The sequence below is a fragment of the Astatotilapia calliptera genome, chromosome 7, assembly GCF_900246225.1.
Source record: "Astatotilapia calliptera chromosome 7, fAstCal1.2, whole genome shotgun sequence".
Classification (NCBI taxonomy): Eukaryota; Metazoa; Chordata; class Actinopteri; order Cichliformes; family Cichlidae; genus Astatotilapia; species Astatotilapia calliptera.
The window spans coordinates 66,942,646-66,968,124 of NC_039308.1; the positions used below are offsets into that span (position 1 = coordinate 66,942,646).

At 44.4% G+C, this 25,479-nt stretch overlaps 1 protein-coding gene across 3 annotated transcripts; it reads right to left on the reverse strand.

Annotated features, from left to right (window-relative positions):
* Positions 1 to 125: 125 nt before the first annotated feature.
* On the reverse strand, positions 126 to 25,439 carry nup93 (nucleoporin 93). 3 transcript variants are annotated; one of them, XM_026176755.1, is made up of 22 exons: positions 25,259 to 25,439; positions 24,238 to 24,417; positions 23,220 to 23,337; positions 12,187 to 12,249; positions 10,693 to 10,821; positions 9,933 to 10,007; positions 8,982 to 9,074; positions 8,732 to 8,871; positions 8,353 to 8,485; positions 7,677 to 7,834; positions 7,409 to 7,574; positions 7,175 to 7,268; positions 4,671 to 4,862; positions 4,461 to 4,587; positions 4,305 to 4,377; positions 3,832 to 3,876; positions 3,272 to 3,388; positions 3,072 to 3,190; positions 2,878 to 2,995; positions 2,709 to 2,792; positions 2,475 to 2,603; positions 126 to 2,078 (listed from the first exon to the last, which is right to left on the reverse strand). In XM_026176755.1, exons 2-22 carry the CDS (start codon positions 24,414 to 24,416, stop codon positions 1,968 to 1,970), a joined length of 2,463 nt encoding a protein of 820 aa, XP_026032540.1. In that variant the 5' UTR covers position 24,417; positions 25,259 to 25,439; the 3' UTR covers positions 126 to 1,967. The 3 variants fall into 3 exon arrangements, with proteins under 3 accessions (XP_026032540.1, XP_026032539.1, XP_026032541.1); XM_026176754.1 differs by having other exon boundaries at positions 24,238 to 24,420; XM_026176756.1 differs by lacking the exons at positions 23,220 to 23,337; positions 24,238 to 24,417; positions 25,259 to 25,439 and adding an exon at positions 16,432 to 17,018.
* Between the last annotated feature and the right edge of the window lie 40 nt (positions 25,440 to 25,479).

Here is a 25,479-nt window from a genome sequence, read left to right on the forward strand (position 1 = left end):
CTTGTCTTTGCAAGCAGAAAAAGAATCATTCTGCTACATTTGAAATGATCTGTTCTGTGCTTTGATGCTTCCCCTCTAGCTGTAGGTAATACAATCCACTGTGTTACTATAATGTCAGTCAAAGAGAAAAGAAACATACTGGACTTTATTAATGGACCAAAGAGGGAATCTTATGCTTTACAGCTCAACGCGGTGAGTTTATGGAAGATTTCATCAAGCAGATGTACCTGATATCAGAGTGAATTTGACTAAAATAACTGAAAAAGAAAGAAAAAAAAAATGATCTCGGCAGATTTAACTGACAAAAACGCGATCATTATTTTCCCTTTTCAAAGTACCGGTACACAAATGATCGTTGTAGGACTGAAGACTTGAGCTCTCCCAGCTCTGCTCCGTCTGGCTGAAGCGGGTCCTCGTCTCGTCGGCAGCGGTGCAGGGCCACCCTGGTGTTGTGAAATAGCCGGGTTATAAGAGGTGTGTGTCATCGGCCTGATTCACAACACCAGCTGCGGCACACACACCTGAGAGGCAGATCTTCGGGTGACGGAGCTCTTAAAAACACGCACGAGCATTTTCCTGAGAGACTGCACCGCCCAATACAGTCTAACGCGGCCCTGACGACGTAAGCAGGAAAAACATAAGGAGGCGATAAAACAACAAATGCAAAGGCGAGACAAAAAGACGCTCGAGCACAACAGCGTGGGCCTCCTGTACCGTTCAGCTCAGCTGTGTTTGTGACCACGAGTGATTCCGACCCGTCTGCAGTTATGTGGAGCAGCAGAGACAGAATGAGCCTCCATCTGTGTTCTCTCAGGCCAGACTGAAGGACACAGAATGTGGGCCACAAACAGAGGAGATGGAGGGCCAGTTTTTCTAGCAAACCTCAAGCGATGTCTGGTTGTGCTGCTGAATGTTCAACAGGGGCTCCAGGAGGGGCTCGGTCTGAGTTCAGGTAGCTTATAAAGGCAGGAGTGGTTAAGATGCTGTTCTAAATGCTGGCCGGAGCGCGGCCGGGCGATTACGGTGCGCCCTTACAAAAGATTTGAAGGAACTTTGCATACAAACGTATCACAAAGTTAAACAACGTCCACATTTTTAGTCAAAGATTAGTTTTTGGTTTCTTTACTAATAAAATAGTTTAAGACTACCTCCTTTGAAAATACGCACAAGGAACGAGCATCACGAGGACGCACTCGTTCTGCAGCGTGCGGTAAAATGTTTTGTTCCACTGATTTCCCCTCTGATGGAAACAGAAATATCCCCCCCAAGTCCGATAGCTGAGCTTGAGCCAACCAACCATCTGCCAGGGGACAGGACGCTCCACAGCCTGTGGAAACGGCACGGCTATGGCCTGCGACACTCGGGACTGCGTAAGGCTGAGAGGAACGGTCTTGTTTCGTTTCCCAGGGAGACGATTCAATTAGATTTCACCTGATTTATTCCCTCAGGGGGGACATGGAGCATTTCGAGTCTGTTGGGTAAAAAACAAAAGTGTTTGCACCTTCTGTTTTAGACGAGTTCACTCTCAGGATGTGTTCTCCAGTATTTCCTTTGTGCGAGTTAATATAGGTGCGTGATGACTAATGTGCTCAAGCCTGCGTGTAACGGCTCCCGTATTAAACACATATATCATAATATTGTCACAACTTTGACAGTAGCACTGAAATAAAATGAAGCCAAATGAGGGAAAAAAGGAAGAAAATGTAACGCAACATAAAATGTTTCAAAATAAAAAAGACGAACGAAAAGCAAACTTTTTATTCTAAATCATCACAGATACAAATATGAAACAAAACAATGGAAATAACAAAAACAGACTGACAGGATTTCAGATGAGCAAAAAAACCAACGTATGGCTCAACATGGCGATGAACGCCGCCGCTTTTACACAACAAGATGGCAGGTGAGCGTGTGAATGAGCCGGTCTTCCCAGAGGTTTCTGCTCATCGTGTGTGTGTGTGTGCGTCTCAGTTCATCAGTAACTCCATCTGCACCAGTCTCGCGTTGGTGTCCCCGGCCATGTTATAGGGAATCATGCCAGCGAAGGTGATCAAGGCTCTGGCCTGACCGCGCAGTTGCTGTTCAGAGAAGAGATGGCGTGTTAACATAACGCATCAGTGAGACAGAATATTTAACAACCAGCGAGCTGGGCATAGACTAGCCGGCTCGACACAACCTAAAATCCTTCTGTAGACACCAGCTGCAGTCAGCAAGCTTCTGGGTCACCAGGCTTTCTATGTCTGATGTAAGTAGAAGTGAAAAGGTAGAATCCAGAGGAGCGACGGAGACGTACTGACAAGGGACGAACGAGAAACTCTGCCAAAAATGTCACATGAATATATTCAGTTTGCCACTAAATGTGCTCGTATCAGCTCAAATATTTAAAGTAAACGGATCTTTGTATAAAAACAGAATGCGTTAGGTTCAGATCTACCTATAAACACACGTCTTTAGTGCTGTGCTCATTCCCTCACCGTGTCTCTGTCCTCCATGGTCCTCTGTGGCCGTCCCGGTGTGCCGGCTGGCGCCCCCTTCAGGCGTTTGTACTGCGTGTAGAGGATGTTCATGGTGGCCAACAGCACCTCGGACAGGTTGTGACGCACCTGGAGGAACAAAACGACATTTAAATAAAGAGAAAGCAGAGAAGTGGAGCCCATATAAAGACTGAGTATCGGTTTTGTGTCTAGTGTCCAGAACCGAGTCGACACCTCATCGCTGAAGTTCCTGAAAGCCGCCACTCTCTCCTCCACGCTGTCCTGACTGAGCGGAAGAAGCTTTAAGCGCTCCATCACCTGACAGAGAGAGGCAGCGTTAATGTGACGAGGCCGCGTGCGTCTCCCTTCATGTCTGTTTGTTCATTTTCAGAGTTGCACTCACATCATACGCTCTGTCGACGTGCCCCGCGTGGTACTCGTCGAAGAACGTCATCAGGTCTAAGAGCAGGTAGAAGGTACTATCGACCGACTTGTCTCCTGCTACGCCCTGAGAGCGATACCTGCAGAGGGAAAAGAAAAGGTTACGGAGGTGCGTGTGTAGATTTTGACCAGCGCACGGCGTGTCCGTGTCCTTACCTCTCGGCGATGGCCACGGCGGTGTTTTTTAGCCTCTCCTTGTTGGACTGAGGCGCGCTGACCTGGGCGATGACGGGACTCAGGAGCCGATTCATCAGCTCCAGCACCTTGTCTGAGTTCTACGCAGAGACACACGTAAAGTGAACGAATCCCAAAGCGACAGCTCTGCAGAGATACTGCGCAGTGCACGGTCTGCTCACCTTGGCCAGCTCGTACAGTTTGACCGCCTCCTCAAACAGACCTTTGTTCTCGGCCTCCAAAGCCACTTTACTGATGATAGCTCTGGTGTCCCCAGCAAACTTATCTATGACTCCGGGCTAGACAGGAGAGGATGGGAGACGGGCGTGAGGCTGAGAGAGGTGCAGTCCTGACAGTAACAATGTGCCTTCTGTTCTATTGTGTTACTCAAACAAAATAAAACCCGTCCTTAAAGTCTGACTGTCCATCAAAATAAGTCGATGCATATTTTTAAGTAAGCCGTTAATACAGAAGCTGCACATCTAACGATGCGCCGTGACGCATTTAACATTGTCAGTCGTGAGTGGGACGACCCGTGACAGCAGAACCGAGTGCTGCTGAACGGGGCGTGTTGAGACATGCGGGACTCGTGCCAAAGGACCCCCCCAGGGACAGGGAAGAGAAATTCAAAGCAAGACGAGGAAGACATGGGTAGACAGTAGGTGAGGGAGGCAGGTTATAGAAATAACCATCGACCAGATGACAGTGAGCCGAGACATCGGAGACGTGTCCATCGTCCTACCTTCCTACTGCCGTCCTTCTCCAATCTGCCCAAAAGCATGTCGAACTAAAAGAGGACAAAGTACAAATCACCACATGACAATAAATACATGAATGCAACATCGTCAAAGTTCACATGTAAACTTGTTTTCCAGGAGAGATCAGTTATTAAAACCAGACAGAGCAACACATTGTTCTGAATCTAAAATTCACTCCATGCTCCTCACACCTGTTTTTATTACAAACATTTGTCAAACGTTGCTTTAACATATACCTATTTTTCATATTCTTTAAGTATTTTTTAAACACATGAGCTGTTTCAGAGCCAATCGTATTTAACGAGGACAACACCGGGAATCATGCAGGTCTCATCTGCCCTGCGGGAAGCACAGTGAACCAGCTCTGCTCTTCTAAGATGTTCAACATCAGCTCATCTGTCACCAGCGCAAAGCTTCTGTGCTAACGTTCGACCACAGAGTAAGACGGGCCGCCCACCTCTCGACTCTCAATGACAAGTTCGCTGACACAGCGCATGAACATGTTCTCGCCCTGGTTGTCTTTTTCATTGCTGCAAAAAAGAAGAAACATGAATTTAAACTTGGAGCTGTACAACATATCGTGTGTGTGGTGCAGGGCGAGAAATGTGTTTACCGCAGGAAGTAGAAATACTGCAGCGCTTCTCGTGGATCCGTGGACTCAAACTTGCGAGTGTAGAGCATGAGCAGGCGGATAAAATTGAGCCGACGCACCATGGGAGGGTCACCGGGCTCCTGGCTCACTGCGGGGACGATGTGATCAGTGAGATCGACAGGAAATAGAATATGCATGTGCATTACCCTACAAAATAAAGGTGATACTCACGTAGCTGAGCGCTTTGACCGGTGGACTTCAGCAGCAGCCGTAGCTCATACAGGACCAACGCCACGTGCACGGCGTGACTCCTGAGTCGCTCGACTCGAAACAGGAAAGCCACCGCCGCCTCAAACTGAGCCGTCAGGAACAACACCTGGAAATACAGGAAGGGCTGCTGGCTCGCAGAAAAATGGGACTCGCCTGCAGAGAAGAGGCGGAATAAAGACGGCAGGTGGGAAAATCAAGTGTCTGTGACCAAAACCTGCAAACAAGTTCAGGAGGAAACGGGTCGCGCTGCTCACATCCACATGAACATAGTAAACGAGCGTTTCCGATCACTCTGCGGAGATGGATGGAAGTCACCTGTGTGGGTGTTTCACCGTCTCAGACAGAAACTCTGCGCTTCACAGAGCTGTGCACATGGCCACGTCCGGCTTTTTTAAACATGGGAGGAGAAATTTAAAGACGTTTTTTGAGTGCAGGTACTTAGTCATCAAGTTTACTTTTTAATTATAATTCCTAATCCTCTTGTTGGCTGAAAGTTTGAGGAGGAGAGCAGGGTGGACCATGTCAGCCATTTTACAGCCTTATCGCAGACTCCCAGCGTTTTAGTTCAAAACGGGAGAGCGAGGGAGAGAGGAGGCGAGAGAGGGGGGAGATGAAGGGAATAAAAAGGACAAAGGGGGAGAGATAGGAGTGTGGGTGTGAGAGGGGGGAGAGGGGGAGGGCGCTGCAAACAAGAAAAGAGAAAGAAGAAATGCACAGCAAAGAATGTGAAAGGACAAAAATCAGTGGGACGGCGATAATAGAGGACGGGGCTGCAGGAAAGCAGACGAGCCCGGCACCGGCAGCGTGTGAGAGAAATGAAGACGGGTTTTGGGCTTCGTGTCCTGCTGTGAAGCAAGATGGAGGACAACGAGGAACGCTGTGCCAGACAACCGAGGGAGGCGAGCGGCAGCGAGAGAGAAAGCAGAACGAGGCTCCGGGCTGTGCTTCCCACCGAGCAGCGAGGGCGGGAAAATGGGAGATGGACAGAGAGAGGGAGAGTAAGAGAGAGCTCCGAGTCTTATCTGAACAGAGCAGGATCAGCCTGCAGAAGGCAACACCCAAGGGAGAAAGCTGTGCTTTTGTCCGTCTGTGGGAGGGAAGGCCTCCTCGCGCCCTTGCACTTGTGTCCCGGACATGTTGAAGTCTTACTTTAAATCGATTCTGGATGAAGAATCAAAGCGTGTCTGCTGGTGCCTGTTCACAGGCGTGAGCAGCTGACCCACAGCTCTCTTTAAGGCTGCTCTCAGCTTTCTGGTGTGCAGCTCCGTGCTCAACACCACGCATGCCCCAAAAAGTGCCCCGAGTCTCTCGCTGTAATATTAATTATGGTGAGACATAAACTCGGCCCAGTTTGTTTCGGGCACTCTTAACGGCGTTTGACCCATTTTCATCTCCCTGCTTTAAGCTGAGGAGCTTTGCTGACGGTGTTTGATGAAGCCTGTGGAGATGTGGTGGTAGGTGTTGGTTAATTTGATGCAGGTAGCTGTAGCGCTTCCAAAGCAGGAAAGTCTCATCATCATGAGCACAAAGATGAACGACTGCTGCTATTTCCACATTTCCAGGTTACAGAAAAGAAATCAATTCACAAACAGACTCGTGAACTTTTGTTCCTGCCGACTATGACGAAGCTCTGAGTCACACTTGGCTCGTCGTCCATGGCAACAGCTGCTGAGGCTTATGGGGAGGGTAGTACTTCGAGCTGTTGGTACAGCAAAGAGAAGCGAGAATATTCATGTGCAGGAAACAGTTGAAATATTCATCGAGCGATTAGTTACACAGGAAAATGAATCACTTCTCTTTAACGATCACCGATGTTACTGATGAAAACTTCACATGTTTAGCATTTAACATCTATATGATGTTTTAAAGATTGTGAATCTGACATCATGTAAGAACACAACGAGACGCTGACAACAATAATCACCTGATGAAGCAAATCCTGAAGCGTGCTGTGATTCGTCACCAGCACACACACATTACAGGTTGTGCACCTCGACTCTGTGCACAGAGGTGCTCGCACCATCGCTAATACGTCTGTTTGAACATTTTAACGGCTTAAACCAAACCAGCACTCAAGGAAACTCATTTTGATGTAGTTAAAAAGGTTTTAACGGACTCAAATTTAACTTAAGATTTTGTTTCTCAGACGACTCGCTCCTTACGAGGGACCGGTCGTCCGTGTGCACGCCGTCACCCTGCGTTCTACGTGTCCGCACAAACATGGATGCAGTCTCACAACAGCACGAGAGGCAAAGAGCAAACAGTAACCCAAATAAAATCTGCATCCCGGGAGGTGCAAACAGCTCGGCCGTGCAAGCCTGTGCTTGTTCCTCTGTGCTCGGGCAAAGAGATAATGGAAAAAGAGGAAGGTGGAGAGGCAATGTGATGCACCGCAATTCTCAGGAAACTCAAGTTCATATATTTGTAGTTATTTCGAGAGCTGAAGGAGAATTTCAGTCCCCTACCATAGTCTTCCAGCAGCTGTTTCTGTAGCTGTGGCAGGGTGAGTCTGTCCTGAGGAGAGCTGCTGCCGTCATCATCGAAACACACCTGGTTCAGCTGTGGGGACACAACGCGACGCACATTACGCAAGGGAGCAGCACAGCCCCGAGATATCAAACTGGGACGATGATCTCTAACCGACCAGGATCAGGAAATCGTGCCTTTAACCCAAAAACAGCAAACCAGGGGAACGGTACCTTAAGCCAGAGGTAGTCCTCAGTCTTGTCTGCTATCTCGCCGTGGTTGTCATTGATGTCGCATTTCCCAATCATGCAGTAGACAGCTCTCTTGTATGGATCGGCACAGTTTCTCAGCACTCTGCGGTAGTGCAAGCGAAGCTTGTTCTCTGAAGTCGGGGAAAGTCTAAAGAGGAAAACCAGATAAAACGGGAAGCGCGATAAGACCGGTTTGACCTTCAGGACTTCTCTGTGTGCAGAGGATGAGAATGAGCTGAGCAGAGCTCACCGTCTGTCAGGACTCTTCATGTACTCCTGAAACCAGGTCTTGAAATCTCCCAGCTGATGTTGCATTCTGTTCACCACCTGCATGGCTGCATGCAGGTCGCCACAGCGCAGGCAGTAGTAGATCACAGCCCACACCGGGTGGCCTTCTATCTCGCCGTCCTGTTGTGCAAATTGAACAGAGTGGTCGTATTATTTATTTATTTTGCAGCCACTGCTTAATTCTTCAGACGGTCGGAGCTTCGCACTGCAGATGTGACCTGTCAGCCAAACAGACTCATCAAGAATCAGTGAAGCAACGGTGGGAAATTAAACCGTTTGCACCTACCAGTCGCTGGCTTTTAGAGCACAGGTGTGCATGACCAACTGCATGAATGCCAAAGAAAAGATAAACTCTTAAATATAAATGACATTTCTGATCAGCCCATCAGATTATTCTGATTAGGTACTCATGCACCAAGCCTGGGTCACCCTGCACAGACAGTATTACTGCAACAGTGAGGAAAGCAAATGAGTGTGGTAAAGGTTATTCAGGTAACGACTGGAGTGGAAATAATAAAAATGCAATCCAATGCAATTTTTAAAAAAGTGATGAGGCCTGTAGGAAAGTTAAATAAAGCTGCGTGTTGCAGGCTTTCTTTATTAGCCAAACATTTAAACAGTGTATACACGTGTGGTACCTGCATGCCAGGCAGAGGCCCTGGTAGCTTGATGTTGAGGAAGCTGCGCACTAGTTGGTATGTTCCAGGCACCCCTCCTAGTTGGGCCTGATGGAGGTTCCCAAAGACAGTCACCATGGTGTAGTTTTTATAACTGGGAAAGACAGAATTCATATTTATGGTTCATCCATCCATCCATCCATTCACTTCCACTTATCCTTCTCAGGGTCGCGGGGGGCGCTGGAGCCTATCCCAGCTGTCATAGGGCGAGAGGCGGGGTACACCCTGGACAGGTCGCCAGTCTGTCGCAGGGCTAACACACAATATTTATGGTTCATTCTAGCTTAATTTCAGCAAACTGTAGATCCATGCATGTATCCACAAAAACAGGACCGGCTACCTGTTCTCAAGGAAAGCAAGTGCCTGGCGCACAAAGGCCATTTGCATTTCAACACTAGTGCGACTCTTCAGAGTGTCTTTGGCTGGAACCAACAACACGTCTGTCATCTGCTTCACCATCAGCCACAACTCTGACACGTTCTGGAGGAACGAGAGAGAAAGAAAGGTGCGTTCATACCGAGTAATCTGTTACATCTGTCAGTAACAAGTAACTTCAGGCTGATACATCAGTGAGAGATCAGCGTTCCTACCTTGTCGTCCAGGCTTTCTGCTACTGAAGCACATAAATCTCCCAGATTAGGCTGAATGTGACCGTTCACTATCTTCTCATTGAAAATGTAGATCTGACGGAGAACAAAACGGAGGCAGGTCCACAAACTGTTAAATGCTCGTTTTATAAGGAAATGTCAAAACTTTCATATAAACTTAGCCTCCGGTTAAAAATGAACCTTTTTTTACGACCACCGAGTGAAATGGTTCACAATAAAAAACAGCACGAAAAGTATCAAAATGTTGACGAGGTCGTCAAAGAGGATCACGAAAATCAGACAAACGACGCCGCACGCAATGTGTCGACACATGGTCGAAGTAATAAAATGTGGTGCAGCGAGTGGAAGCGACAGAAGGTCATCCTGGATGATGCTGGGTGGAGCGCTGGGGCGGGGACACGCGCCCCCTCTGCAGAACAATTAATCCATATGTTTGATCTGCAGCTTCCAGGCTTTGCTGTAACCCCGTTTCAACCAAACCATCGGCCGACAGCTTCATGTTTAACAGAACACAGCTAGAGATGATTATTATTATTATTGCTACCAAGCTCTGCGGCGCTGTTTGTATTAAAACACACTCTGCTGATGTCCTCCTTTTCCCCTTCATTAGATCCCAGTATGTAATCAATACACGTTTCTTCTTCTTCTATGCATTTATTACATAAGAAAAAGCAATAAATAACAGGCATTATTAGGCATTAGCACAACACATTTTAGTGCCACTAAAAATGTATTTCCCTTATAGTAACATTTGCATTCAGATTTTGCAGCGTTAACCTGATATAAAAATGCTTCAGTAACAATAACCTGCTGTGCAAAATGCCACAATATGAATGCACTGAAAGGTAATTTGCATAAAACAGGAATGTTGATGTGCTGTGTGCATTTACCTGAAATTTTCACACCAAAATAATTAGACTATCGGGGACCCACCTGGCGTCCGTAGGCCACCTCCACGCTGTCCAGCGCACTTCTTCCTGGAGCGGTCACCTCACTCACAAAGCTGGGCTGTAATGGACCGCAGGTCAGGTGGTAAGCAAAGACAGAAGTAGATCAGTCGCGTGCTGCTGAAACGTTTGTGTCTAAACAGGAGAACTTTTGCTGCTCATTACTTTGCATGTTGAGAGTCTGAGACAGGAGGACGTCCTGTCCCGACTGATTACTGCCCGCCTGCTCGACACACGCTGGGACACAATCCCACACAATAAGATCAAAGTCTTGTTTTTGTTTCTTGCTCAGGGTGATGATAAAAATAGTGTTTCTGAGTCTGAGATGAAAACGCTAGCTTGTTTGTTTTAGTTGAGCAGGTAGACAGGTAGTGTGTGGCGTCACAGCCCTGACATGCTCTTTGAAGCAGACATATTCAGTCCAAGAAGTTTAACTGTGTTACAAAAATGATGCTATCTGTAAGACCTAATGAAGCGGGAACGATGCAGCACTTGACAGTTCTGATCTCCACACAGCAATGTTTCCTTCATACTCAAACGAGGTCACGATTGATAAATCCACCGTGTTGTTGACACACCTGCACGTTAACTGAGACACAACCTCTGAATTTATTGTTCATAACTACAAATGACAGATTCATGAACGCATTAAAAATGACACAAACATGGACCGACTCGCTGCTGCAAAATTCATTTACAATGTGCAGGTGCCACCATGAGCACCTATACGGCTCCCTGTCCCGTACCTCCACGTCTTGACTGAAGTCCAGAGCGTCTTCTCCTGCTCCCAGCAGCGTGTGCAGCACTCTCTGCTTCACCTGCTCCCACTGAACCAGCATCGACTCCCGATGGTACTCTTCAGCCAGCAGGAACGTCTGAACAAACGGCGATGGGAAGCAAGCCTCCAGTCATATTCGAGCGTGCAGAAAAACACAGTTCACTGGGGTCAAGCTGTGTTACAGATGCTAAACAGGGGATTGTCCTTAACATGGTCATCTCTGCCCCAAGCACCAGCTACTCAAACCCTCCCGTTTGTGAGTGGTAGCAAATCACAAATAAGTTGGCTTAAAGTCAAGATGACCTTAAAGTTGAAGGAGCTAAAACAATGCATTTGCCAGGCAGGATGAGTGGAGGGGTCTGCACTGAGCTCCATCATACAAAAAATAAGAAGCGCTAGAAACGAGCAAAATAATTTGTCCTTGTAGTACAAGTACGTTAATCCACATCCACGAGGTAAGACGAACATCGCACACACTAAACTGGATTTAACAGCAGACCCCTGTGAAGACGAGTCCACCAGGACTCGGTGGCGTCTATTTTAACCCTCCACAGAGACTTCAAAGTGAGATAATGGGAACTCGAGATAATTGAATCTCCAGCTTAGGGAGATGCAAATCTAGACTAAAGCCACCATTTACTGGGTTAACTTGGTCAAAGCTTTAAACAATTTAAAAACGGCATTAAGTCTAAAAAGATATTAAAATTGTATTTAAATCGTAAGTATAAACGTTCCTGGTCAGCGACACATCGCAGTAATTTAACAATTTAAAAAAGCAGTTTCATGTTATACATGTATTACGTTCTGTTATCGGGGCTTTTTCCTGCCCAAATACCTTTTTGGTTTTAGAAGCACACAGCATGCAGCAGCTCCAGTGGTTACTGTAACATGCCTGCCTGCCCTGCTTTTCATGTTGATGTCAAAACTAAAGCTACGAGATAAAAATCTGCAGGAACATCTAACACCCACGTTCTTTTTAATCTTCAGTGCATTTGTTTTTCCCCACCCTTGCACATAAGTCCCTTTCCTCTCTCGGGGAGCGGAGACAGATAATGGGAACGGCAGCTAATTAAACGAGGGGCCTATTAGCTCTGCACATCAGGGAAGCCATTTCAGAACCATTCCCCAAAGGTTCACACCAGAAGGACTTTTAGATCACAGCGAGCAGAAATGACTAAAAATGTCGTTTTTAAGTGTTCGGTATTGTGATGTGCTGATGCTACGAGACAGTGAAACGAATGCTTTTGTAAACCTCGGTATATGACAAACAAACACACACTGTCTGTGACTGTTGGGACTAATTATGTCATCTTCTTTTTTAATCATCTAAAGAATAAAAAGTATAATCGCACTCGGACGTGCGCCCTGCAGGCCTGCGTTACTCTAACAGTGCCTGTGAACTAGTTTCCTACACTGCAGGACTAAAGACTGCGAGGCCACGAGACTCTGGACAGATACCGACCCTGCGGCGAGACTCCTCGATGGCGGACAGGAGGGCGTTGTCCCTCTCGTTCTTCAGGAAGCCCTGCAGACACACAGACAGATGTGGGGAGAAGAGGAGTCACGGTGATGAACACACTGTGCATCATGTTCCTGTTGGCTTTGGCTTACATTAACACGTTTGTCAATGCAAAGGTGCACTTCTATCATGTGCAGGTAAGTACTGCCGCTAACCTTGAGTTATTCTGCTTTTTTAGGTTTATATAACTGCAAGTCGTGCAGCCCTGCCATAATAGCTTCTTAGACTGGAGGAAGGTTGTTCCCTTTGTCAGATAACAGAATAATCATTTACTGGTGACATTGTCTGACTTTAAATCTGAAGCAAGCAGGATAATTCAGCCTCAAACCCCCAAAAGCAAGCAGTTGATCAGAGACAGCTAGTTTCCAAAGCCAAGGACGGTTTATTCAGCTCTTAAGAAGCTGAATTCGCTCCTGTCCTCTCATGTGCGTCTATGTCCAAATGCTTAGCTCAGTCCAATTTCTACCTCTTCCTTTTACAAGCTCACACACACATCACCTCTGCCTGACGCTAAATGGGCAATTTGCATGAACACCTTTCTGAAGAACTGTCAATAACAAAATACCATCAAGTAACTCACAACTAAGGTACAGCAGGCTTACCACAGGTTACCGATCCGAACTGGATCAGTCAAAGAAAGTGATTATTGGATTTTACGTGCTGATTTTTGCTGACCACTCTGTGGGTGAGCCTTTTTACCAGTGAGAATAAAAACAGACACATAAAATGTTCAGAAGGTTTATTATAAAGAAAAAATGAGCCCTATATAATCGTATAGTTGTACTTCCTGTAATACTGCAGCCTTCTTGGACACGCACACAGAACTTTATCTCTTTTGGCTTTTTCACGGTGTGGCGTTGGTTCTGCGATGAGCCCACCGACAGTTTAGCAGACTGACGTCTACGTGCTGCTGCCGTTTACCGTCACCAGGGGGCAGTGTCCCACGCAACCCGCGCAGACACGAGAGAAGTTATAACAGAAAGAGCAGAGAAATGTTCGCTGCTCTTTTCATGCCGATGTTTGAAAATATTTTCTTTACGCTTTTTCACACTTCTCCCGTTTATGTACGACCTCACTTTTCAACCAATCACAGTTGAACCTGTGTGTGATTTGCGGCCTGTCCGCAAAGCATGTCTGCGTGGGTTGTAGCACAGGCAAACACCTACACGCACCAACAGAACGTGCTACTATAAATCCATGTAGGTGCACTCTTAGATAAAGCAAGAAATTTGAAAACATTGAAATATTCATTTTCACTATTTAGCTCCGTAGATTTATGACAGTATTTCAACTCTGTTGGCTCTTTGGGTCTAAACATTAGGAAAATGTCTTTTCAAGAGTAAGTTACAGCTTAGCTATGCATGATGAAAATGTGCAGAATGCTAAATTTGACTATGAATAGCACAACCTGCCACCACAGACATGTCAGTAACTGATTATCAGTATTTGTATTTCTCCATGTTAATCATTTCTGGGCTTGCAAACACTAAACATCTGACACTACATGTGGAGCAGTATTGATATCTTTTGGGTTTTATTTCGCTTCAGTCTGTCAAACAACATCTTTATAACTAGCATATTTTCCATCTTGGAAACAGCTGAAACTACTTATATTGTGACATCTTCAAAGCTGCAGAAGAAGAGTTCCCGTCACAAAAGATGATGTCAAGATCCAAAAAAAGTCTATGCAGAGGTCGGTCAGAAAATAGGACAGAAACGTTTCCTGCTGCAGTCGCTGCAGGTGTTTGAGTTTACGTGGAAAATAACCAGTGGCTAATCTGGTTTTGTGCTACAGTTGACTTTTAGAGACGTTGTCGTGTTAAACCGTAATGGATCGCGTCTCCTCTAAAACGGGTCAGTACCGCATCACTGAGTTTAAGCCACAGCATTCATTCAGGTCAGTGTAAAGTGACAGAGAAAGACATCATTTACTTCCTCGTATTACTGTGTGAAAATCTAATTATCTATGACAGATTATCCACTGCAAATTAAAGACTTGAAAAACTGGTGTTTGCACGGCTGACAGCCAAGTTAAAGGTAAACTTAGTGAACTTACATGCAACACCATTACTCTGGTAATTAAGAAAGAAAAGAAGCGACTCCAACGTAGCCCGTTTATAGCAGCAGCTCATCCCTGCTACCCTTAGCTTCCCTTTCCTGCTCTGTCCCTCTCTCGTTTTTTCCCCGTCTCACTTTCCCAGGAGAGGCTGACAATAGGTCTATATTTAACCACTCAAACCAAAGAAGAGCTCAGGTCAACACTCGCAGGAGAGCTGCACTGGAAAAATGAAGAGAACAGAATGAAACGTTCACAGATCAGAGGCTGATTGCGATGACTCCAAGTGTTCTTGTAAATTGGAGAAAAGGCAATGAGACTGACGATCCTTACAGAAACAGGCAGGGGGCGGGGCTTAAAGCATCTAAAACTACGGCGGTACATTGGGCACCGAGGGGGAACTGCCTCGTCATTTTTCCTTCAGCAGGTGGCAAACATTTGTGACTGATGTCATTATCAGTGCTGCCAACCACTGGCCTATACATTACTTTTTGTGCCAAGTGTAAATTGATGAGTTAGCCAAAAGCTGAGGCCAACAATCCCATTTATCTGACATGCAAATGATTTCTGTCTTTTTGGCTTTGGTTGATAAATCACTAAATCAAATATGAATATTACAGCAGTTAGATATCTGATAAAAAGGACTGCTGGTAGCTGGATACACTGTTTCCCTCTTCACCACAGGGGGTGGCCAGTTTCACGTAACTGCTCCTTAAAATGTTTGAAGCTTCATCGCAGGCAGGCACAGCATCGCTGTCGCATATAACCTCCTTATAATTTTGATCAGCACTACACAGTCCGAAGATCTGGCACGTTGTTCAGGCCCAGACACCGGCGTTTCGCGCTGACTAATCGCTGCCAATGTTTTAATTCCTCCTCGTATTTGTTCCCAAACTGTAAAAATAACCATGAAATAGAGAAACGCATTTAAAAAAGCAACGCTGAAGCGTTTAGAAGTAAGAAAGATGAAAAAACACATTTTAATAAATGTGCTTATCACACTCGATGATGCACTGAGCACTGGGGTATCGGCGTATCAAAGATGCACGTTTCTTTTGCCCCACCCCTGTATTGTGTATCCTCAGAGATCTGCAACCTGCTGTGAACACCCACAGCCTGCTGGCCAGACAGCCCAGAAGCTTCTACAGGAAGAGGAGCACTGCCACCGAAAATTATTTGATCATGGTTGATAAATCAGGAAATACTGATGGGGGTGGGAAGAAAGGTAAAGGCGAGGACAAGTCGGCCTTCAAATATAAATACAAATGATCCAAGTTCCATTCTTTGTCTCCAAATTCATCGACAGTATGGAGATAATGTGAAAGATCGGTGCACATTTGACTCTAAAAATATTATTTTCTATACGCCAAAATGAAACATGACTAAATTTTAGCATACAGTATAAATGTGATATTTAAAAAGGTTTCTCTTCAAACTTGTACGCATGCTAAATCTCTGTGCTGGCATACAGGCCCCCGTCTCCACTGCTAATGACAGTCACGCCATCTACGCATAAAGGTAATCTTATTTTATACTCATTCAAATCAGAACATCTGAATTTTCACCCTTTTGAGCCAGCTTCATGCTTATGACACTATACGAAAAATATTAAGATACCGAGCCGACGCAGAAACGTGTGATTTCCAGGAATCTAGAGGTTACAGAAGGGCACGTTCAACGAGCTGACGGGGAAAAGCCTCACTGTGGAAGTCATTATGAACCAAAGCAAAAACATTTACCATGACAGAATGAACCGACCACTGCCTGAGTGTGTGTGTGTGTGTGTGTGTGTGTGTGTGTGTGTGTGTGTGTGTGTGTGTGTGTGTGTGTGTGTGTGTGTGTGTGTGTGTGTGTGAGAGAGAGAGAGAAACCCCACCCTTTCACTCTTTCACTTCCTGTGTGGTGAAATAGAAATAAAGAAAATGAATAACATACATTTATAACATGTAAGTATAAATGATCAGAGTGCCTCACATTCACAAATGACTCAATCATCTCCATCATCATGTATGTCCGCACACACTGTAGCACAGCAGAGAAGACATGACAAAAAGTAAGACGCACAAAGCACATACCCATCAGTGAGTACATGTATATGTGTGTGTATCCATGTATGTATATGCAATACTCACTCATGAGGAGAGCCTTTCTGCCTGTCTGGCAGACAGACGAGAGGGCAGGATGAGACAAGGAAAAGTAAAAAACTGGTTTTCAGTTCTTTGTCTGAGCCTAGGTACGTGGGCTCTGACAGCCCAGGACATTTGCATCGTCTCTTCGCCTCTCCATCCCACCGTGTCACTGTGCCAGGGCAGCAGCAGCGGCCGCCATGCTGGGGCGTGTTCCCTGTGCCCCGTCGAGCCGGCATGGCGGTCCGCTCGCAGCCTTTTCCCCGTTCAAAGCAGGCCAGTGACTCTGGTGCGTGAGCCGGAGAATCGAGTGAAAGTGCCACATCAAGACTCGCTGGAGGTTGTTTTATTGTCGGAGGGCTGTACCAACTGAGCGCTCAGACACAGGGGGAACCCGCGAGAAAGAACTATGGATTCATATAGAATATCAGTTCCTGCCATCACCTGACACCCCCCCAAACAGCCATTCTCCATCCTCTGTCTCTCTCTCCATCTCTCACTTCGTCCTAGCATCTCTGACGGCCCTCCCTCAGTCCCACTCATTTTCTTCTTTTTTTATCCATCTATGCATCCTTCTTTTCTTCCCTCCTTCTCTCCTCCCTCCTTCAGCTCAATGCAATTATAGTAATGGATTTTTTCCCCCTCGGTTGATGGCTTCCGACATCCTGTCTCGAAATGAGGCTAATCATGCTCTTAAGGGTCATGTTTAGTTAATGAAGGGTTTGGGAGGCACATGGGGAGAAAGGGGATGGGTTGGTGGGTGCGTGGGGGGTATTCCTATATGCAGTCTGTCTATTATAGTGCACACGTGCACACACAAACAGCTTCAGGCATGTTAATCCATGCACTTCCGGAAGTTTTGTGCACATAGTCTCTCTCTCACACACACGACTGGATTCATGTGTGCAGGCAAGCAGACAGGGATGCACGCAACCACGTGCAGACAAATCTATGCTACACATTCATTCATAAATACACGGTTCAGACACCGTATACAGCAGCGATCGATAGCGCCTGACACACAGGCATGCAATCTCAGCACACGAGGCTTGTGCACGAGAGACACACACATCGTGTGAAGCTATGTCAGGAGCGTTCGTGTATCTCAGCAGATGCTCTGGGCTTAGCCAACTGCGTCCGCTGAACGCATGCCATCACTGCTGAGGGATATGTGTGTGTTTAAGGGCTGGGGAGGGCAGAAGAACAGGAGAGGAAGAGAAAGGATGTAAATGGGAGAAGGATAAAAAGCAGAAAAATGTGAAAATATGCAATTTAAGAGAGAAAGGGAAAAAATGAAAGCAGAGAAGCACGTAGAAAGAGTGCGATGTACGAAAAAGGAGAAAGAGAGCATTGGCAGAGAAAGATGGAACAGTGAAAAGTGAGACAAGGACAGGGAGACGGAAAAATATTGAAGCCGGTCGCCATTTTTCTACCCGCTCTGCTCTCTGCCTTTCACTTCTACAGTTTCATTTTTCTGCTCTTTTCATGTGATCTCTTCTCTTTCTCTGCTTTGCTTTGATTTTGAATCCTTTCCTGTTAATCCTTTGTAAGCACTGATGGGAACACAGGAAACAAAAACATGTAAGCAGACTGCACTCTGATAAAGACCCTAAACATGAGATGTAAATATATTCACGTTTGGAACAAACTAAGCCTCATCTAACCAACCACATAATCTTACTAAATATGAAGTTGTCCATAGTATGTGCAATCTAAAAACATGCTAATTCCTGCTAGCAGCTCCGACGTCCACGAAGCCCAAAATCTAAGACGAGCTATACGGCCACAACCTATAGGAGCGCTTCAGCATATATACAGGCGCATCATTCACACACCACTGCCCTCTACATGCGCGCATGTGTGAGCCGCAGAGGCATGTACCAGCTCACTCATGCGCAAACACACACATTTACACACACACACTCATAAAAACACAGCACATTTTCCATTTCCTTTGTGTCCCGTCTATCCTGGAGAACTACAGCCTCTACTGCCTCGCACCCCTTAAACCAAATTAAACCCAATCTGACGCACTGAGGTCGGGTTGGTTGAGGAGCGAGGATGCACAGATGGATGATGCACGAGGCACACGTTAGAGGTCCTCGGTTACATTTGGATACATTCTTTGATTTCAGGGTTGCCATGGGTGCACATGCATGTGTGAGTCAGCAACGGTAACGAGGAAAATGTAAAGCGTAGATTTAAATTGAAAGTTAAACTGATGATGAAAAGTTGGCTGATGAATAAAATCATTGACAGACTGCAGATGAAACACAACAATATGTGATTGTAAAAACGGAGACTCTGTCCATGTGCAGCGATAATATCTGGGGTGTTAGTTAAATATAGACAGGCTACATCCTTTGTGTGGTTATAGGAATGCATCTGTACGAACAATAACTTCTGCAAATAGTCTGCTGTGAGACTGTGACAAAGAAAAAGTCTAATATAAAGTGTATCGTGACAGGAAAGGAAGCAACAAGATCAAAGTTTTAGTAACAGTAAACTAAAGCTAAACTTCACTCCTAATTAATCAAAGCTAATTAAAAAATAACAAAAATGTGCACTGATTTCGGGGATGCTTCCATTTGAGTAACTCCATCACGTACAAACACAGGTGGTGCTGAAATGTGTGTTTGATCTTAAAGAAGAACATTTGGGTGTGAGATTGAACTGAGCAGCGCGAGAACGTGACAGAGGTCCTGAAAGTGGCGATGACAAACGCATATGTTAGCATTTACACACAAAAGGCTTGAGTCTCCAACGATGATGACTGAAGAGCGAACGCGGCCCTAAAGAAAGTGTTCTTGTCACTGTAACAGTGACGAGAAAACGTGTTGTAAGTACTGCAAATATAAACTACTACAGTCTTTCAGAGTTTTATTAAATATTTAATAAGAATACTCCTGTTACTGCACCAGCTGTGTAATTATAGAATAAACCATTTATTTCTTTTCAGTAGACATTATTTCCACCTTTCTTTCCAAAGTAACTAAGATTTGAGCGACTACATCAGTGCATTTGAGCGTAAATTGCAGGTCAAATGTAGAGTCTGTGTGTTAAGAATACTCTGGAAAGGCTGTTTGCTTTCAGCTGTTCAACAAAGTGCATCAAACAGCTTCTTGGTGATGCCTTCTTCATTATCATCGTCATCATGATCAAATAACCTCTCTGCTCCTTTGTGTATACTTGATGATATAAAGTGGCTGAGACTGCCATCAGTTAAATGGAGGGGGGAAAAAGCTGAGCTCAGTTTCTCTTTTCAATGGTTCAAATTTAAACTACATTTCTTCGTTGTTTCCTTATTCTGGCTGAAATTCTGCTTCATTTTTGGCACACTGTCATGGAGCCAAACACGCCCAGTTAAATGAGGTTCACAATTAGTCACAATTTGCAATTAAATTCAAACTGTGTGTATGTGACGTTATGATCTTCATTAAAAGAGAATTTCCCATGGGGGAGCAGACAGCTTTCTAAATGACTACTCACCTTGGTCTGCCTAGATTAGCTTAAACTGTTGTAAAGCAACTAAAAAGGCTAAAACATGAATATTTTTGATGCTGCTAAAGACTAGATTTACCTTTAGTTTGGGGGACGGTAGAGTAGAGCATCACAACGTTACGATTTAAGACCAAAGTAAACAACTATTTTTGGCAAAGGCTCACTGCGCCACTAAACAGAGGCTTAATGGAGATGGTGAAGACTTTGTTTAAGCTCCATTATGCAGTTAGCCTGGCTGTCCAGAAATCATCCTATATTGTGCTTATAGATTACACATATATATGAAAGACTACTGTGTGCAGTCTATGCATCCAACAATCTGACATCTGGAGTCCAATCCTGACTCAACAAGCTGATCTACGGAGCCGATCTTTTCAATTCTCTGCTGTTCTGGGTTTACCTCACAATGCCTCAGCAGCAGAGCTCCAGAGGAGGAATACAGCTTATTAGTTTAACACTGGTATCAGATAACTACTTGGCATCAGCAGATACCCACAGCAGCATCAGTATCATATGAAAAACTGTACAGTGCACTCCATTAATTTTCCATTTTTGATCATAATTATTTATACTGAATATGCTCAGCGCAGGGCCCATTAGGTAAATGCCAATACAACACTACTATCTCAGCTGACTTTCCATTTATCTGACCAATTCCTGTAATGTGGCTGTTTAAACTGAGCAGCTGTTTGTCTGAAACAGCTGTGGAAAATTTCTCCTGAAATAAAACGTAATGCAATGTCATCTTCTAGACCCAGAAGAGCAATCACAGGGAGGCAGAGTGCTCGTGTGTGTGTGTGTGTGTGTGTGTGTGTGTGTGTGTGTGTGTGTGTGTGTGTGTGTGTGTGTGTGTGTGTGTGTGTGTGTGTGTGTGTGTGTGCGCGCGCGCGCGTTCACCCTCACACTGCCAGAAGCTAAGTGCTTTTCCAGTCAGTGAGTGAAACCCACCCTGGCCAGGATACATCTGGCCGACCAATAAGAATAAAGAAGATTTCAATGAAACAGAGAAGAGGCTGGACTGCAACAGTGGAAGAAAAAAAACCACAGAGATAAGAAAGGAGGGTGATAGAGTGGTGGCACATGTATGTGGAAACCTGATGGAGAGAACAGATACAGTGGAGAGAAATAAGTAACCAATACAGGAGGATTAAGCAGGGTGGGAATAAGGGACGGAGAGAGCACTCAGGGAGCAAAAAGTCTGGTACTCAACATTAAAAGAATACTGGGCAACTTTGATATTGCACTTTCAGACTTCTAACAGAACCTTTGTTTTACATTTAAACCTTCTGTCTCCAATACCGTCAAAACAGTTCAAGATTCACGTGTACCACAGGAGCAAATGCAGCTTTGAGCCTCCAGCCTAAAACAAAGGACAGAAGCGCACGATAAGCTCACTTTGTTCCACCTCCCTGCATCACAGTTTCTCCATAACTTGCATAATCTTCAGATCTAACCAACTTCTACTAGAGCAGCATGGCCTCTGGCAATCCATCAGACGTCTTCACGCTCAAACCTGCCAAACTACAAGACAGTTTCACACACACATAACACAACTACCTCCTCACGCCTGACTAAATGCGACAACATGCCAACCATGTATCCATCACAAATGCTATTAATTCTGTTCAGCTCTACAATCGTGTACACGCACTCAGTCACAGCACAACCTCCAGAGCCACATCTATACATTATGTGACATGCACTGCTTTTACATGGGTGAAAGCTTTTTTAATTCAGTGCAACTCCACAGATGTAGTTTAGTGTGACTGATGATACATGTCATCATATAGTAAAGTACAGTCTAATGAATGTGCAGAAAGAAAATATGATCAAAACTCAAAGTTAAAGAGAATAAACAGCACAATGTGACCTTGAAACCAATGAGATTTTCCATGAAAGTCATTTTTCTTGACTGTCCACAAAAACAGAGCCTGTGGGTCACACAGCAAACCCAATTTTCCACTGGAATAATTAACTCATTGGCTTTGTGTACTTATTTCTGTTATCTCTTAAATCTTTGTTCTGTTCAGCCTCCAGTTATAAATTTCAACATTTTCAGCCTTTAACTAACAAACTTCACACTTGCTCAGTTTTTATCAGGCTTATCTTGTCAGTGGGGACAAAATGCAGACTTATTATCTACAGTTAATTACTTTCAGACCTTAGCCACAAAACAAATTTAATCCTCACTTCTAAATGCAGTGAAATATGCACATGCTTATTAAAAGACTAGGTACTAGTTTCTTACCATCTGTCAATGGAATATTTCTTATTTCACTCCACAAAATACCTCTCAGTGCTCTCAGTAGTAAGCGAGTCTTCCTCTAGTGAACCAGTTCATTTAGGTTAAAAACACTGCATTAGCAGCTAGCTAGCAGCTAGTTTATGGTACCTGTATGTAGGGCTGCTCGATTATGGCAAAAATGATAATCACAACTATTTTCACTGAAATTGAGATCTCAATTATTTGACAATATTTATTTAACAATAACAATGTGTTGAATAATGACTTTAAAAAATAATATAAAACAGTGCAAATACTGATAACAGTGCAAATGTTTGCAGTATAAGAAATAAATGAAAAATGTAAACATCTGTGTTTAGTGAGCTTTGCAGTGTTGCTCTGTGGTGCAGCTACACTGTAGCAAAGTTTACACACTGTGTCTACTTGATCCACGTCTGACTGAACCCATAATGTTTCCACACCACTGAAGTTTTTTTTACCTCTTTTCAACCAACAGCAGTCACTCTCCTCTCCAAATAACTTCTGCTCAGCTTCCCTCGGGTCCTCTTAATCAGCGGTCCCCAACCCCCGGGCCTCGGACCGGTACCGGTGCGTGAGTCGTTTGGTACCGGGCCGCGAGAGTTGAGGCTCAGGTGTGAAATGTCTGTTTTTCAGGGTTTTTATCGGTTTTCAGCGTTATTTTGTTATCGTTTTTATTGTTTACTCGGTTTTCCTGGGTCTTTTCACGTGTGTTATTAATAAATCTTCTTTTTTTCGGTACCGGTACTAGTTTTATTTTGTTGTATTTATCCGCGACACCTTAAAGGCCGGTCCATGAAAATATTGTCGGGCATAAACCGGTCAGTGGCGCAAAAAAGGTTGGAGACCGCTGCTCTTAATTGTTGTGACACGTGTTCGAAATGCAGAGAGGTGCGCTCGATTTGCCACACGGAGCAGCGCGAGAGTAAAGCACGAGGGAGGGGCTAATAATCAGCTCAGTCATTTTTAATGATCGTTGAAAGCCCAGATCGTAATCGAGATTACAATTCGATTAATTGAGCAGCCCTACCTGTATGTCCGTGTCTTTGACTGGCTCCAGGGGCTCAAACGTGGTGGCAGCGCTGAGACTTTCTAGTCTCTGAGAAATGTGGAAGATGTCTAAACCTCTGGAACCAAGGAGGATGGACCTGAGGTGAAACAGAAAGGTGATGAAGAACTGACTGACAAATAACTGTAGTTGCTCCACGTGACCACTAGAGGTCGCAGAACGCTTTACCACCGTTACAGAAACCACTGATGTGAACTGTTACGCATCAGATCAGGTGTCATCACATACATCACAGAGAGAATTTCAATCTAATATCAATGCAGTTTTAAAACTAATACATTAAATCCTTTAAATATCACTCAAGCTTATTGATTAAGGAATATCTTCTTTAAATCTTTAAAACCAAACATATAGTTTAGAAATGAGTGTGTCTATCATAGAGATTAATGGGAAACAAATGAAAAATGATTTTATACTTTACATTTTATTTACATGAGAATATATTGCAGTAGATTATACTAAATCTGTCTGTTATACTAAGTCTGTTATTGTGAAACGTGTATTATTATTAGTAGGATTCTTACCACTATATATAAAAAGGAACTCTTCCCAGGCTCTTTTTTTCATGTTGATCTTTAAAAATTAGACCTGATGCCTTGTGTGACTGTTTACCACCAATTTAGTTCCCTAATAGCCCGTCCCTTTCTTTACTGGTATTGGGATCTAATTACTTTATTTATACAACTTTGTACACATAGATAACCATTCATTTGTTATCAATTACCATTTTTGCCAGTAGCAGTAATATTATGATTAACAGTGGGACATTTTCTGCCTATCTGCACATACTGATGTTCATATTTCATACCGTTCTTGGTTGTATCTTGTTATTTTATAGTTCAGCTTTATTTTGTTGTTTGCTGGTTTACTCTGTGACTACTAAGTGTTTTTGTTTCCACTCTTATAGTACTGTGCAATAACAGAAACCACAAGAATTTCCCTCAGGAAAAATAATAAAGTTCTATCTTATATTTCTTACGCTTTTACGTCTGCAGCATCTTGGGAGGTGCGGGTCAGGGTGCGGGATCGAAGCCTCTCCCCCGCCTGCTGGATCTCCTGAAGGTTCCTTTCGACGTGAGGAAGTTCAGACACTGCTTCGGTCTCAGCAGCCAGCTGCTCTGCCTGCTGCAGGAGCTCCCCAAATCCCTCTGTATCCATGCTGCTATAGAGAAACAAATGAAGATATTTACATGTAACATCATCAGAGGTGAGATGACTAGTGTACAGTGGTTTGGGGAGCTATAATTTTAGGGTGCTCACATCCTTTTGGGGGGGAAAAGGTATAATTGGCCTGGACAATTTTGCATAAATATGTTGCTGTTATTTTAGAAACCTAATCAACATTGTACCTCACCGACTAAAGGTTTTGTATGTATTATTTGTTGTTCATTTTCAATCCTTAGAAGAAGGGACTGGGTTAAAATGTACTGCAATTCCTCAACTGCGTGGATGGAGATTTACACAAATTCAGAAGTAAACGTAAAGTGAGCACGTAAACGTTTCAGACGTAATATAGCTGAGAACTGCCACAACAACAACAAAACACGTTTAGGACTAGGCCTAGTCGATAACATACAAACTGTGAATAACATAAACACCCATGTATATAAGGACATACAGCTGTGAGCTTTCGGACAGTTGACAGCAACACCTGGAGCGCGCGCATGGAGCGCTGTGGTGTTAGCTTAGTTGCTATAAACTCGCTTTAGGAACAGCAACAAAAATGTACAGTTTCAAATGAAACTTAATTCCGGCTGCTGTGAAGTGGCGTGATGTGAATCACGATAAAAACATGTTTGAATTCATTTTATTTTATTGTAGTGCTGTCCTTTTGGCTAAGCTTCGTTAGCATGCTAACATGTAGCTACAAGTCAGAATGAATTACACTGTGCAACGTTAGCTAGCATGCTAAGCTGCTATTATTCTTACATATGCTCAGTGTTGCGTTAACTCAAAAAGTTCATTTTGATGACGCGGCTGGAAGCAACTACACTTCATACCTGTTGTGTGAGGTGGGAGAAAATACGGTCCTGTTTATACTCCACGCGTGAATGTATTTACAGTTATCTTCTGTTACTCCGTTTCTTCAGCACGCAAGTACATTATTTGCCCCGACCGGCACTTCTGGAGTCGATCGTGATTGGACAATCCCGCATCCCTCCCGGAAGTTCTTCTTCTTCTCTAGTTTCAAATATTAATGAAGCATATCGTCACCTACAGT